This window comes from Rhodnius prolixus, unplaced genomic scaffold (genome assembly GCF_049639745.1).
Source record: "Rhodnius prolixus isolate KJV_2025 unplaced genomic scaffold, Rpr scaffold_18, whole genome shotgun sequence".
Lineage (NCBI taxonomy): Eukaryota > Metazoa > Arthropoda > Insecta > Hemiptera > Reduviidae > Rhodnius > Rhodnius prolixus.
This window is the reverse complement of record NW_027411636.1, coordinates 1,792,513-1,808,927: the sequence shown is the minus strand read 5'-3', so window position 1 is coordinate 1,808,927 and position 16,415 is coordinate 1,792,513. Positions and strand designations below refer to the sequence as shown.

General features: G+C 32.7%; 1 protein-coding gene across 1 annotated transcript; it reads left to right on the top strand.

Annotated features, from left to right (window-relative positions):
* Positions 1-1,132: 1,132 nt before the first annotated feature.
* LOC141462232 (eukaryotic translation initiation factor 2-alpha kinase-like) lies at positions 1,133-15,654 on the top strand. The gene is made up of 17 exons (XM_074143916.1): positions 1,133-2,475; positions 2,553-2,679; positions 2,783-2,933; positions 3,221-3,398; positions 3,827-4,004; positions 4,421-4,564; positions 4,659-4,782; positions 4,880-4,993; positions 5,883-6,075; positions 6,980-7,082; positions 9,398-9,615; positions 10,455-10,604; positions 10,846-11,073; positions 11,810-12,152; positions 12,231-12,407; positions 12,661-12,825; positions 14,192-15,654. Exons 1-17 carry the CDS (start codon positions 2,333-2,335, stop codon positions 14,402-14,404), a joined length of 2,949 nt encoding a protein of 982 aa, XP_074000017.1. The 5' UTR covers positions 1,133-2,332; the 3' UTR covers positions 14,405-15,654.
* The last annotated feature ends 761 nt before the right edge of the window (positions 15,655-16,415 follow it).

The following is a 16,415-nucleotide window of genomic DNA, read 5'->3' as shown; positions in this document are numbered from 1 at the left end:
TTATTTACTAAAGAAAAAAACGTAACTGGTGGTTATTAAGTATTCGAAACGGTAAATCTTATCCAATAATCAAATAATTTAGTCAGAATTGATTGAATCCTACCACAATGAAACTCCTAAACTATAGGAAAACATTACAACAAGAAGGTAACAGGGATCTTTGACGTAATTGGGTGGATTTTAATTAAAGTAATTGGTAGATTTGGCAGAAATTTGGGTATAAAATACAAAATAATCGATTAATTTGTTTGGATTCATGCTAGATCTTTCATGCGTTAACCTTTTGCGCTATTTTGGCGTGCAATTCACGTCTTTGATAATTTTCTCCTATACTGAAAATAACGTGCATCGCACGTCTACTAAATTTTCTGAGATACTGGTACTACTTCATACATTTTATTATTTTTCGTGTTGGCAATGCTGTACTTAACCTTTTAACTAACACCGTTATTCAAATGTGAAATTAGTGCAATGACACAGAACTGTCTTTTTTATTTAGTCGTACATATTAGATTTATAAAGATGTAATAAATTAAAACCTGGCCAGTATAATAATAGTTTCATTATTATTTTTAGTAAGTATTATCCTTATTCAGATCCCTAAAATGGTAGTGAAGGTAAGCGATATCATTCGACCTCTCGCAAAAAGAAAACGAGCGAGGATGAGGAGATTGGTAGTGAATCTAGCGATATTGTTTGTTCATTTCGGAAAAAAACGAGAATTTCAGACGAAGAAGATGGAACTGTTTGGGCGTGGAAAAATGAACCAAATAATTTGGTCAAAAAAAGTTTGGCATTTCTTGAGAATTTTCGGTCTAGAGAAATCAACGCTTGAAGTTATGGGACAAAATGTTACACCGTTACAAGTAATCAATGCTATATTGAAAGCATATATTGCTTTTTTTCTGCTTCTAAACATTGCCAATGGCTAATTTTTGCTTATTCTCTAGAAATATCCGTTCTAATGGTCCTCCGAGTAAAGTAAAAAAAAAAAAGGTTTCACAAATCTGTTTCCGGTCAGTGTCAGCTTATCTTTAAAAAAAAAACAAACAGGAAATTACGATAAGATTAAAATTTAATGTTACCATCTGGGCTTCCATAGCAGTTGGCAATTACCATTGTTAACAATTAGTCCACTGAGGAAACCATTTTATGAAAAAATACGATTTTTTAGGTATTTGCGTAATTAATGGAAAACAGTTTCGAAAACTTTTCTTTAAATGTTGTGTGCTCGTCGCAATATGTGATTTTTTATTTGAAACAACTTTCGAGGAAAATACTTCTGAATGAGGTTTCACGGTAACATTAACTATGTAAAGTTCTATTAGGAATTCAATGTGTGAGTAGAATTGTAATTTTGAATAGAATTAGATTAATGAATTAACTAAATAAATCCGGTTTTAATGATATATTCTTGCAAGTGTTAATTTGAAAGTAAGCGGAAAATGAGTGAAGTAAACTTATCTAAAAATATTATCAATGATATATCTTGTTCTGGTAATGTGTACTGTCAGATTATCTGTTCTTCGGACAGCTCATTGCAGATAAGCAAAAACGAGTTACTAGGTAAACAAAGGGGAATTTGATTACAATAATGATACAAATACAATGATAGTACAGCGCTCTGAGTGAGCAAAACTAGATTCACGGTGTTAGTGTGTTAGTTGTATATGTGTATAAACACAGCAATGGAAAAATGACCTTGAAGGTAGAGAAGAAACACGTCATAACTTAGTTGAATCGAACGATCAACCGAACTGGGTACACCTATCAAGTGATATGAGCTATTTAGCTCAACATAGTATTATAATTTGTTAGTATATCAGAAAATAATTTGAATTAATGTTGTAAGTTTATTGTAGGAGTTTTAAAGTGTATGTGTTCAGTTAATTAGATATATAACGCTATTAATTGCTCAGAAGAATGCTCATTTATTATTTAAGTTTAAATACTTCAATTTTATTGTCAATAACATTAATCAAGGAAGTATAATTAGCGTAGTTTTATGGCAACATAACAGTTTTCAAAAGTGTCTTTTCTTTTTCAAATTCAAGAAATCACGTCAATTTGGAATCATAAACGTAACCTCCCGCCAGGATGTATAGAATTCATAAGAAGGGACTTGTTTCCTAACTTTGCAAGTCGTAACCTGCAATATTGTTTTTTTTTATTTATATTATTTTTGTTCATTATTGTGTAGCGCTTACCTACTCTAAAAAAAAAAAACTAGCAGAGTAGTAAGTTATTGACGGTAAGTTATTTTAACCAGTGAAATGGTAGTTAATGTAAAACCAGTATTGTTTGTAAACATGACAAAGTAACGGTTGAAAATATGTTGACAAAATGTAAATACATTGTATTTTTAATAATACTAGTTTCATGCGCTTCATTAACAATTTCAACGAATAATGAAGCTGAACAAATTGGACAGTTACCATTTTGTGAAACTGAAAACAGTATTCAAGAAATCAAGAGGTAGGTGTTTTTTATTTTTTGCAGCAGAACAGCTTAGATATTTTTTTTAAAATAAATAATTTCCATCTTTGCTTTAGATTAGTTTTTGTGAGCACCCTAGATGGTAAGCTCTCTGCTTTGAACATTGATGACGGAGGTACAGAAAAATGGAGTGTAGCAACGGGTCCAGGGCCTATGCTTTCGTCAAGCATCCATCGGCTTGAAGTAAATAATTTATTGATTCAAATATTAGTCATAGTACTTTTTGGTAATATTTAATATATGGCTAATTCGAATATTGTTGAAACTTGAATGATATTTTTTCTAGTTAACCAACAATGGACAATGGGTTCGAATGATACCTTCGTTAAGCGGAGCGCTTTATAAATTCAATGGAGAACACATAGAAGCTGTACCAATTACTGCTGATAATTTACTGAAATCCTCATTTCGTTATTCTGATGAACTTGTTATTTCTGGTAAGTAGCGATTGCTGTCTTAAGATATTTTGGACATTTGAATTGTTCATCTTGCGTAACTGAACGATTACAAAATTCTATAAATATACAAAAAAAATCCTTTCTGGATCCTTAGATCGTCTATTTCCTATGGAAGATCGATTTAAATAATTTTACGTGATTGAAATACGTCTTCTTTCTAGTGTAAGATCGATTTAAATAATTTTACGTGATTGAAATACGTCTTCTTTCTATTGTAATAGAAATAAATTACGCTCAATTTTAATTTTATTTTTCTTCTTTTTAAGGAGGCAAAGAAAGTAGAACGTACGGAGTTGACATAACTACAGGACGTGTATTGTACGAATGCACAATGAACAGATGTGATAATATAACGGAAGATGAAAAAGTACCTGGAGATGTAGTTTTGGTACAGCGACTAACACAAACCGTTCGAGCCGTGGAACCTAGATCTGGAATTGAAAGGTAAAAATTATACTTACCTTACAGTTTTTCAGTGTTATTTTATCGTATTTTAGAAATTGTATGTAACTCTTTGAAAGAAATATAATGAAATACCTAAAACATTTCTTATAAGGGATATAAAGAATTTTAAATTTAAAAGAATGTTGGAAAACATTCTTTTAAATTTCTCAAATAATGGATTAAGAGAAAACCATCGATCAATGTTTCGATATGTTTTTTATCGACTCAAATAAATTTGGAGATTTACTGTACTGTTAGCAAAATTAAATATTTATAACAATTATGATAATTATTCCAAAGTGAATTATACAATACAACTTCTGATTAATATTTTATTGAAACATGATCGTGCTGTGTCAGAATAATTTATTCATAAGATTGCAAGGTTTTTTCCTAGTATTTAAACTTTTTTTTTTATTATTTCGCAGATGGAACTTTAGTGTAGGACAGCATGATGTGAAAATTGCTTCAGATCCTACAGCTAGCTGCCATGAAACTACTTCAGCCGATCCATCTTCGGATCTTCTGCTGAAAGTAATTGTACCAGACGGTCTCGTGTGTGCGTTAAGCAGATCCAAACCAGGAGTTGTAATATGGAAACATAAGGTCATAATATGTGTATATTATTTCAGTTTTGCTTTTAATTCTTATCAATCTATTACGTCATTTCCTATTTCGTATTCTCTTATTCCATTTCTCAAAATCTTCTTAGCTTATGCTGCCATAACCTAATAAACAATATTTAGTGTCTTTGGAGTCCGAAAATACAACTCATTGACCAGTCTATACCCATTAACCTTAACCTCTCAACGGTTATTATATTTTGTGAGACGGAAAACGTCTCTCTCCAGTGGAGGTGAGACTTCCCCCCCAACTTAGTCATTCTTTTAAATATTGATATTAATGGTATATTGCAGCTAAAACACATCGATACTAACACCCCAAAATCTAATCGTTCTTCATTATATATTATCAATATTTAATAAAAATCGTTCTTTTATTATTGCTTATATTTTATACAGTTTGAATTTCCTGTTGTAAGCGCTTGGCATGTTGTAAAAGGTGAATTAAAATGGGTCGACTTGTTTGGTGGAAATAAATTGCCGGAAGAGAAAAGTTATATTCCGGAATCACCTGTACTTTATGTTGGAATGCATAATAAGCAGGTATTATGTTGTCCTAAAATAGTTGGAAATAGATTTTATTCTTTAAACTGTTGTAAAAAAAAGATGTAAATGATAAATTTTATTTTCTTTTTAGCTTTATATACAAGAAAGTGTGCGCTTGCAGCATAAAATCATTGAAAGCAGTAACATGAGATTGCAGCAGCATCTAATTACAGATGAATCTTTTTTGCCTAGGATACCGTGGCGTCCTGTACCTGGTATAACATTAGCCTAACAGTATTATAGCAATATTTATTTATATTATTACTTTATTACAATTATAGCTAAGTAATTCATGATAATATTTTCTTTTAGCTGGCCTGCTTGGAATTGCTGGGTCTACAGAGCCCATACTCCAGATTACCGATGAAACCTCTCAGGTGGCAACCACAGCACTATCAGTCCTTTACGGATCGGAGTATGTCAATGGTGAGTGGTTATTAACAGTTGTGTACTAGCAAGTATCCAAAAGATTGGTGTAATTCCAAAAAAAAATTCTGCCAATAGCAGCAATTCTTTTATGCTTACGACGCACTGCGGAGCCAGTTTCTAAAATGATATCGCAGCCGGAGGAAGAATTGGTGTGTTCCGTTTTAATATTTTTGGAAATTGGTAATCGCAGTGTAGCGTAGGATAAGGAATAAGTAGCTTAGAGACTGGGCGCTAATAACCTTTGATAATAGTATTTGATGCGCCCGAGAGAAAAGAGTAACTGAGAGATTAGTGAGAACTGTTCTCACTTGTGTAGATTTCAGTTGCCTTAGAGAATATTCTCTTTTTATAAGGCTCTAATAGCTCATTGCTTTCTGTAAAGAAAGAACATAGTACGGACGGACTGTCCGGAGCTGGCTGAACTTGAAAAAGAGTGAAACCTTTTGGCAAAGTACCAGCAAATCAATTGGCTGAAGCCAGCATAGAATCGGGAATATCAAAGCCTAGAGTGTGGAAGCCGTTGCAAAGGCCGTTGTGCCGTTAAACGTTCAAATTGCCGGCGTCATACGTAAAATTTATTACAAAAATAAGAGGTCGTCCAGAACTTAAACTTCAGTATCCAGTTTTCAACATACTGGTGGATACCATTTGGAAGATTAAATTGAAGCTGGCTCGAAACATAAGCTGGTACTTTAATCACAAATTCTTTTTTTCCTACTGCGATGATGCCCACACAGAAACTGGCCTTGCATCGTTGCGGTAAGGATAGCCGTACCGTGTACACTAGGTAGAATTACATTTTCTACTAATTTTGGAACTGCACCAAATCATTTTTGGCCAGCTTCACAAAGAGAGCATACTTAATATGACTCTTGTTTTATTTTAGGCAATGGTTTCTATCTTTATGATACGGTAAACAAAGAGAATAAAGAGCTTTGCGTAAAAGAGAAAATCAATATAACTATCACCGGTTTTGAATCAGAAGATGATGATAGTCTAGTTGAAGATGATGATTATTTTGATGTTAAAGAAGAGATTGGTGATTCACCTGTGCAGGTTATATCGTTTTGGGCTTGGTGGTGAGTATACTCATGTTCTGTTATCCAATTAAAGATGTGTTTCAGCGTACTATCTGGAAGCTGTAAAAGAAATCAAATTAAAAGACGATCCAAAAAAAAAAAAAGAAGAATTTAATTAGTTGTACAATTTTGCTAAGAGGTTCAGAAATAGTGACCAAACTTAAACTAGTAAATGCTAAGAACATGCATGCCCAAATATGCGCAAGAAAAGAAGGCAACTGGGCCACAAATTTATATTGGTAGTTTAGTTTCAAAATCCCCAAAAGTGCGTATTAAAAGAGTAAATGCTGCTCTACAAACTGTTATTGCCAAATTTTAATTCATTTCCGACGAATTATGTTTGATCTTAATTGATCAGAAAAATATGCGAATTCATTCACAAACTTGTTGTGTTGAGTGCAAGCTTTTTCAACTAATTAGCCATCAAGTCGATGTCCCTAAAGTCTTCCCTTTAATGTATATACGCGGAATTATGTCAAGTATGGACGGGAACTGGATAGAAGATATTTTTTTCCCCCAAAGTACATATAGCATTAGTTATAATAAATTAGTGGGCAGTTATCTCTATAATTTTTTTTTTTTTTTAATAGAAATTTGGTTGCATTTATATCGTTGAAATGTCGACCGGTTATAAAGTTCTAACAATATAATAATATCGTTTTCTACTCTTTCATTTTCTAAAATGACGAAACAGGCAAGTATTTAAATATGGTTGTACTTATTTTGAAGCTGATCCTAAGACCTGAAGGTCTTAACCACCCTATTTTACGACGCATTTACCGACAACTAGACCGTAGGGTAAATCAATCTTCTGGGCCGTAGAATTTACGATGCCTTATTTTGGCCCTGGCGTAAGAAAGAGAAAATTAAGCTGGAATTTTTATTTATTTATTTATTTTTACAGGATAGAAGTTTTGGTAACCAGTATAACGTTGGCTATTTTTGTAAACCTTATCATCCAACGGCGATTAATAAGGTTACTGTATTCAGGAAGAACATTAAACGAGGTAAGAGGCACAAATCTAAAAAAAAAAAAAACTAAAATCTTGAGCATAATAACTGGCGAATATTGTACCAGCTGTAGTTTGAATAGATGAGTTTAATAGGATCATGAGTTTCAAGATGACTGAAAGAGAAGTAATAGTTCAAGAAAAACGAATTAACTAACTTTTGCTCTTTCTAAATAAATGTAATCACTAGGGAACGGATTCGTATGTATTTACATATTTTTTTCTAGGCAATTTACAGACGTTTTTCAACTAGAAGTATTCATTCTTAAAGACACTCTTTAAGCCGTTTGAGCCTACTTTTATTTCACATATTTCCACATATTTGGATGTTATCGCATATTTATACATATTTGATTAAAATAAATAAATATTTCTACATATTTAATCAAAATATGTACATATTTTTCATTTTGGGCATATTTTCATAATTGGGAGGTGGTTGACAGGAACTGTGAACCACAGACTGTTAATCACAGTGGTTAAAAAAGTGTTTTTAAAAGCACCAAGTCGCATTAAAATGCTAAAAGATTTCTATCCAGACTTGTGCCTTCCACCAGAACCAATATTGACAAGATGGGGTACTTGGCTGGAAGCAGCTCAGTATTACTATGAAAACTACAATAAAATCAAGAATGTCCTTTCACATCTCGAAGACGAAGCAGTAGCGATAAATACAGCCAAGTCTTTATTCGAGAAACCTAATTTAAGGAACGACCTTGCATTCATTTCTGACAATTGTGTATTTCTTGCACAAGCCATTACCCAACTTGAGTCCCAAAATGTTCGACTGACAGAAAACGTGTCCAACGTTAAAAAAGTCATGGAAAAGGTGGAAGGAATACCTGGGAGTAAGGGAGATCTGATCAGATCAAAACTGGTAGAAGTACTGAGCAAGAACAAAGGGTGGGAGACCATCTGCCAGATTTCTGATATCAGTGGAACAGAAGTCACCTCAGAACATCGTGTACCCTTTACAACCAACGAGATAACTTCTTTCAGCAAGGCACCTATAACATCTGTAGATGTTGAACGATCTTTTAGTCGTTACAAGTCCATCTTAAGCCCAGATCGTCGTCACTTTACGTTCCAACATTTGAAATTTCATGTGGTTGCAAACAATTTCGAAGAGTGAAGTTTTCAAAATTGAAAATTTAACACATCTTTTTATAAATAGTAAAAATGTTCTTTGTTGAATAAATCATAACTTGTAAAAACAAATTATTTTGTTCCTAATAAATTATTACAAATTGTAAAAATGTTCTTTTCCTGTATAAATAATTATAACTTCCCCCCCCCCAAAAAAAAAATCCATTTTCATAAAAAAAAGTCCATTTTACTTAAATATTCCAGAAAATATTTTAAGAAAATCACATATTTTCCACATAATTGCCGAAAATAAATGCATATTTTAGTTAAATATTTGGCATTTTTAAATACATAAAAATCCGTTCCTTAGTAATCACCATTAACAAATTAGGCGTATTAGATTGTGTTTCTAATATTCGTTAAATTAACTTATCAAATGAACCGTGAATCTCTCTGGCCGAGAATTGCGAGAATTTCTGTACAACCAGCTGTTCATTAGGTACGAATACATTTAGACTCTTCTGATCATTTCGACAACCTTTTCTTCTACGGCGAAGAGATTTCCCCTATTAAGGAAAATGTTCTACAAAAAATTAAGCTAATTCTGGAGCTACTCATTATATAAACAACGTCCTCATACTTAGATACATGTTCTCAGCTAGAGGGTTTTATCAGAAATGGTGGATCTAGATCAGCTGGCCCGTGTGGTGACATAAATAATCTGTACGCTTCTGATCTTTAATAATCTTTTTTTTTTTTTTTCTGGATTGTGAAATATTTCCTGAGGTAATAGAGAGTTTAAGTCTTCATTTCCTAGTTGCTAGATCATTCCAACATCCTTAGCTGATAGGTCATCTATAAATCTGTATGTCTTCTTGTCCAAAAAGTCTTTTATCATTGGTATTTCATTCTACCTGTTGATTTGTTCATTGCACACGTACTACGGTAGTTCCCAAGGCAGTATATACTTTGTTCTGAGAGATTAGTAATTGTTTAATGGCTTTCTTACTGTCCATATTCAGACTGTTCTGTGATATGTCATTAAAGATCTAATATAAAGTTGTCAAGAATATGATAGTTTCAAGAGAAGGCCGGTCAATTAGAGGGTAGAGCTGTTTTTAAAGGGTAAGATAGACGTTTCTTAAACTCTTGGAAGTTTAAAATTCTTCAGAGCAGCCATGATACTTTATCATTTAAATGATTGAATTATTTATTTATTTTCATAGGAGCGGACAGAAGAAATAATTCCAGAACCAAATGTACCACAAAACTTAAATTCAACCAATGGTGGTACGAATTCACCACAAGAATTTATTTCAAGATATTTGACTGATTTTGAGCCAATCACTTGCCTTGGAAAAGGTGGTTTTGGAGTAGTGTTTGAGGCGAAAAATAAGATTGATGATTGTAATTATGCTGTGAAAAGGATACCATTGCCTCATAAGTAAGATTTTTTTTTTTCATTTTCTTCCGTTTACGAAGTATGTCTCTTTGAAAGACGTAAGCACATACATTGAAGTATTTTTGGCGAATTATTGCTTTTTTCACGCAAAATTTAGAGCGGAAAATTGCAGCTGTTCGCATAAAGTACTCTTTTTAGATTGGATAGACTACATTTTCATTTTAAAAAGAGTTCTATGAAAAAGTGATCATATCCCTAATCCGGAGAATGGACGACTAGAGTTCTGGTAGATCAATCAGTAGTGTAATTTCCTGAGCAGTTCTCATTTGAACTTGGACAAAAAGTTTGTTATTGCTGATTTTATCTATTGTATAGTTAATCATTGAATGATCAACCCCTGATGAAGAATGATAACTATTGCAGCAATATGGTCTTTCTTGTCCAGCGTACTGCTTGTTACCGAATTAATACAGCAAGCTAGGGAAGGGATTAGCTTTGCGGTTAGCGTATTGGATTCCCATGCGGAGGTCCCGAGTTTGAATCCAGCTGCTGACCCTTAGATTTTCTCTTCCTAGGAGCTTCTTACAGCTCACTGTCCGGTGATGGACAGTGTTGTCTGTAACGAGAGAACACTTTCCAGAGGCCGGCAGTGCACTGAAAAAAGCTCCGGGCGCCAATAACCTTAGATGTTGTCGCGCCTTAAATCATTTTTTTAAAAAAATACTGCAAGCTACCTAAAAAGAGCTTTGCCTGAGCTTTTAGAGTGCAACTAAATAGATGACCTTCCGTAATAAACTGAGTAATCCTTGATCGAGTTTACATGTGTCGATTAGATTTACTCCATTAATCAGTATATTTAATTAATTGAGTATAAATTTCAGAGAAGAGTCGCATGACAGGATGAAACGAGAAGTGAAAGCACTCGCTAAATTAGATCATCAGAATATTGTCAGATATTTCAACTCTTGGGTAGAGGATCCGCCTCCAAATTGGCAAGAGTCACAAGACAAGATGTGGGCTAAACAACATGGGTATATATCTTAGTTTTATTTAATATAGAAAAATACAAGGTATAGTAGACAGAAACAAAGCGAATATTGGTTATGTCTTACTACGGGAGTCCTTTTTATAAGTTTTTTGAAAAAAATTAATAAAACTTTGTAAAAAGTACTGTTTTAACACCAGGTTTTTCAACTATCTATTTGCTAAATAGAGATTCACGAGATTAGAATTGTTTTCTAATGAATTTTCTCTCGATATATATATATATAGGAATGGAGGAGGCAGTGATGTGATGGTAGACCTTACTGGACAAGTAACTCCAGTCAGCGAGACTCCTAGTACACCGTTAAGACGTAAAAATATAATGAAGTCCTTATGGGAAAAAGCAAGTAATTTCTACGCCAGCAATGGACGGATAGAGAAATCAATAGCCACCTCTCCAATATTACCGAGGATTGTTGACGATACAAGCGATGCGTCATATATTGTTTTTGAGGGGTAAGTAGCATTTATTTTTAATTTCTTTCATAGATTAAATATCGTAGAATAATATTTCTAGATTGGCTTATGTTGTAAGAGACTCTTACCTCTTCATTGGTTCTGAATGTGTAATGGAAAGACACTTCCTGTACGGTCTTAAGCCATTCTTGAAGGATCCAGAAAGAGTTGCGTAAGTGGTTTTCCGACTAATGTTAGTCCACCGCAAACCTTAAATATTTATAAAAGATTACTCAAATGTTCCTACAATTCAGAGATTGAACCTTGAACCTTGATTGAACTAAACTTTGAGATCTTAAGAGAAGATCACGTGAGTGTTCATATTAAAGAAGTATTATTTTCGGTTCTAATGTTTATGGGTGTCGAATCGAGCGACCATATATTTTCCAACGATCACCCGATGGCTCACAGTTCACAAGCTAAAGCCCTCATAGGAGTCACGTTCGTCCGAATAGCTCATCGTCTTGTACGTTCAATTGCCCAGAGTAAGGAATCGCACTTCTGCTAGGTGTGCAATGGCCAAGAATTAGAGCAATGTCCTTTTCTCAGTCTTGTAAAACCTACTGTGCTCTTTTAGAATCCAAATTAAGCAGATCCGGCGTAAATTTTAGCTGAGATACTGGAATAAACTCTTGCTTGTCATTTGTAGTAACTTGATGTACAAATGTTTAAATATTAAATGTGGGTTCATAAAATAAGATAAGCAAAATCCTTATTATACACTAATATATTGCAGATCTAAAAAAGAATCAGTAGCTGGCGGCGATACAGGAGACTGTCCAGCAATCACCGAAGATAATACTCAACATTCTGAATCGTTAAACGAGAATAGTTGCTTGAAGAAACGGCCTAACTCACTTAATATAACGCCTGGTATCAGCACTTCTTCGCCATCTGTGGGTCCAAGAAATCGTAAATATCTGTACATACAGATGCAACTATGTCGTCGAGATACGCTTAAAGATTGGCTAAGGGCTAATCCTAAAAGAGATAAAGAACAAGTTTTGGACATTTTTAATCAAATCGTCAGAGCTGTGGAATATGTTCACCTTAAGGGCCTTATTCATAGAGACTTAAAAGTAAGTTCAGGACCATAGGTTGTAGCTGTATTTAAAGGTTCAGTGACCATAGATCTTTATTGTTTATTTTTCCCACAGCCTTCGAATATATTTTTCTCACTTGATGGTCAAGTGAAAATTGGTGATTTCGGTCTGGTTACTGCCATGATTGAAGACAATACAGAGGAGTTTACTAGTCCTGTCCTGGGAAAGAGAATCTTTGATGAAAGACATACTGCAAGAGTGGGTACGCAGCTGTACATGTCACCTGAACAGGTAATTGCCGTTCTTCATTTTGATTTATTTCTCTTACTGCCTGCAAGTGAGAAGCAGTGCAATCGTGTACAATTTTTTTTTAATTTGAATGGACTTGTTGGTGGAATGATGGCTTCAAATATTCTTTTCTCTTCGACTCAATAGGAACAGTGGTTCCCATATCTCATCTACATTTTATCTATTATTTACATTTTGTATCATCTCCATTTTATTTTCAAACCATCTAACGCCAGGTTATTTTTATTATTTGCAGGTGTCTGGCAAACAGTACGACTATAAAGTGGACATATATTCACTTGGAGTGATCTTATTTGAATTATTAATAAATTTCACTACTGAAATGGAAAGATATAAGACTTTAAGTTTGGTGACAAAAAATCAGTTCCCGCCGGGTTTCAGCGATAATTATCCGAACGAGGTATGTACGCTAATTTTGATAATTTATTTAGAGGAAATCAATTAAGCATCTTAAATTTAACTAAAGATATCTCTCGTACATTCTGTACTCATATTCCCTACTACGAGTACATTTTCTATAACATCTGATCCTATGTTGTGGCTAGTTCTAAGCCGAGCGTGCTTATTATTGATATAAACATTAATAATGGGTAAAATCAGGATTCGTTTAAATTAAGAAACCTGTAGACGACAATGGCAACTTCTTGAATCAAAAAATGGTTTACTAAAAAAGAACCTGATTACCTTTGAAACCTCCTGAAAGTATTCTTAATATACGGTGTAGACATTCCTTCTAGGCAAGCTGTGCTTCCCGATTCTGAGGTCTTCAACTTCGCTAGACGAGCTTGAGCGAATTTTTATTTTAGGGTCTATTAATTATAATTTTACTGTGCATGAAAGAAAGAATAAAGATATGGATAAACGACTGATGCCATGTTCTGAGAAATGAAGATTACAGTACTGTCAAAAAAATATTCAATTCAATAGGAGATCTGAAGAGGGAAGATCCTTAGATTTGTTTCCTACTGCCGAAACTTAACATCCTCCATTTCGAACGCTTTCTGGGCCCCAAAATTGGTTGTACAGACAAACTTAACCCACATTGAACTGAAAGTGAAGGATCTTTTTCTTTATTCTTAATTTCATTTAATCTTTTTTTTTTGTTTAATTTAAAATTATATGTTCTTAAGTCCAAGTCTTTTGCAAGTATCAGTGATGCTGGCTCTACCACAGGTGTTAGTTATTGCGTCATTAGTAAGTTATTAGTTCAGGGGTGAAAGAATTATTATATATTAAACTAAAGATACATTTTATAAATACATAACAATTTCATTAATAAGAACCTAACAATTCCTTAGTAGTCCTTTTTAATTTAAAATTATCCCCCTAAGAAATGAATTGGTAAGGGGAGTATCCACTATTCCTACCTTTTCATGTAGAACAACCAAATTTTAATGTTCAAAACTTGAGAGAAGAATTTTCGTATGTTCTCCTTCATTCAACACATAATAATAATAATAATAAATCAACACACATTTCTTACTGGTTAATAAATAACTGTTTCAATCTTGTCTAGTCGCGAAACATCTTTTACGCCCTTGTAGAACCCTTAATGTTAATTCTGTTGAAAGGCGGCCAATCCTCGGTAAGTTTTTTACATAATAATCCTTTGTAGTAAGGAATGATATTAGAAGAGAAATGAAAGCTCCCTTTTATGTACTCGTATTGAATTTCGTCTTTTCACAAAATAAATGTCCAAATTAGCAGCAAAAAAAAACAAAATTCAAATGACGTATCTTTTGCTTTTTTCTGTCTCTCTATTCTAGTACAAACTTTTACAAATGATGTTATCAGAAAATCCAAAATCACGACCAACGACCATCGGTGTTAGATCTAGAGAACCATTACGTAGGTTTCAATCTGAATCTGGTGATCATGTCCTACATTCTGATCAATGGCATTTCCAATTGCCTCATCGACATCGTGATTCATCTTTTAGCAAGTCATCGTCAAGAGATGAGTCCTCTTCATCATCTTGACAAACTTCATTATATCATTCCGCGTGTATACATTCTTATTGGTGAAAAATTTTGATAGCTTTTTTTTTCTTCTTCTTCTTTTTTTGTATTGTATATAATTATAATCAGAAATTATTTTTTTTTTGTAAATATTTTGATCAAAAGACAGCAAAAAAAAAAATGAAAAAAAAGTATGATCAGAAGTTTGGAGAGAGAGAGAGAGATCAGTTTTGTTCCAGAAGTGCCTTATTCGTAAAAAAAATGTTTATTTTGTGCAAGATTATATTGTATTTATAAACTATTATATTTTTTAGCTAAAACAAGTTCTCATAAAAAAAAATGACATTTTACGCTATTTACTCGTCCAATGAAAGTTTATCATTTGTAAATAATTATTATATTTACTTGTAATTTTGTTTTCGTTTTTAACTATTTCTTTTTTGTTTCTTCTCTTATAAATATTGTAAAAAAAGAAAATACAACAACAATAAAAACATCGTTTTATTGTAAAGGAATAGTATGAGAAGGTTATAAGGGGAAGGTTTCCTTGCGTAATTTGTGATATGAATTTATATTTTGTAAGTAGTTTTTAAAATATTTAAATCTTATGGCTTTATTGTATATTTTGTTTTTTTTAAATTTAAAGAAAAATAGTTATTTAAAAATAACTTTGTATAGCCCCTCGAGGAAACAAGTCATTTAACGATTGAATTTATCCTAGCTTTATTTTTAAAAAACTTGGATAATTTATTATTGTATTTATTTTTTGTTTTTGTTTAAATAAATAGCAACTTATTAAATAATTGTTTGAACATTTTTAAGATACGATATTTAAAATACTGTTGAAATAGAAAGGTATTTATTTGAACATCTTACAAAAGGTACTTAAAATAGAAAGTTGATGTTTTGCTTGAAAGTACTTGAAGGTCTTTCAAAAATAAGGCTGTTCATATAGTACAAGCAAAAGATCGTGTTATTCGTTTACTTTGCATAGATCTAAATTAAGAAATTTCTTATCACATTTAAATATAATGGATCAATTAACTTAGAAAAATTACATTAAAGGAGGTCCTAAAGACCTGTTCGGAAGTATCAATTTAAAGAAAACAATATAGCCCTACCACAGAAACAAGTCCGCTTGCTCTTTATTAGAGTCTAGATCTAGGAGGCATTGAGTAAAGTTTTAATAATTACATCACAGTTTTTTAATTATTAAATAAGTTGCTGTTACATGTTATATATTTTCATTATTATTATTATAAGAAAAACAAGCGCCAAATTTTGTGCGAAATTGTTCCTAAATGTTCAAAACGGTCATCGTTAGCTTTTGTAGTTTTTTTTCAGTTTTTCTTGTATATTAACTACACATACACGATGCTCATTATTAAATGTAGCAAATAATCAATCGAACCATCACTCTTATTTTAAAAAATAGGATTTGCTGTCTATTATTAATACTATTTACTTATAAAAATGGAATTTTATCAATGGTGAGAATAACAATTAATGAAAAATTTGGTTTAAAAGGCAGGAGAAATAAATAACTATTATAACTGTTTGAACTTTTGAGTAAAAGAGAGAAAATATATCTGAGCGTTCCTTTTTTTGGACATTTGATTGAAACAATTATTTAAAAAATTGTATTTTTATATTTTTTTTCCAAAATTGTTATAACATTCCAAAATTTTCATTATGGCCCAATTTTGAAAAAAAAGAAGGTAATTTGTAATTGATTCCATGGATGGGGGTGGGGGGTTGTGTGCTTGAGGTGTGAGAACTTCCTCGGTAAATCTTGGAAAGTAGTAACGTAACCCGAGAATCCGAAATTAGCAGCTTGATGTCGAAGGTTTGCCGTGTATTAGGAGTTGTATTTGAGTGTCTACTATTTCCTTCCTCACAGAATCTGCAGGAGCGCCATCACTTTCTGGGATAATTTTTTTTTTTTTTCCCATTGAGTTTCCACTGAGTCTACAAACTGTTGCTGACACCGAGTGTCACACTACATTCTCTAGTTAAACTGATGCTGACTTAC

Excerpts from the sequence above, each read along its gene's own strand:
- LOC141462232 (XM_074143916.1), top strand. The coding sequence starts at position 2,333 with ATGTTGACAAAATGTAAATACATTGTATTTTTAATAATACTAGTTTCA. Across the intron at positions 9,616-10,454 it reads AGGATACCATTGCCTCATAA|AGAAGAGTCGCATGACAGGA; the intron begins GTAAGATTTTTT and ends TATAAATTTCAG. Across the intron at positions 10,605-10,845 it reads ATGTGGGCTAAACAACATGG|GAATGGAGGAGGCAGTGATG; the intron begins GTATATATCTTA and ends ATATATATATAG.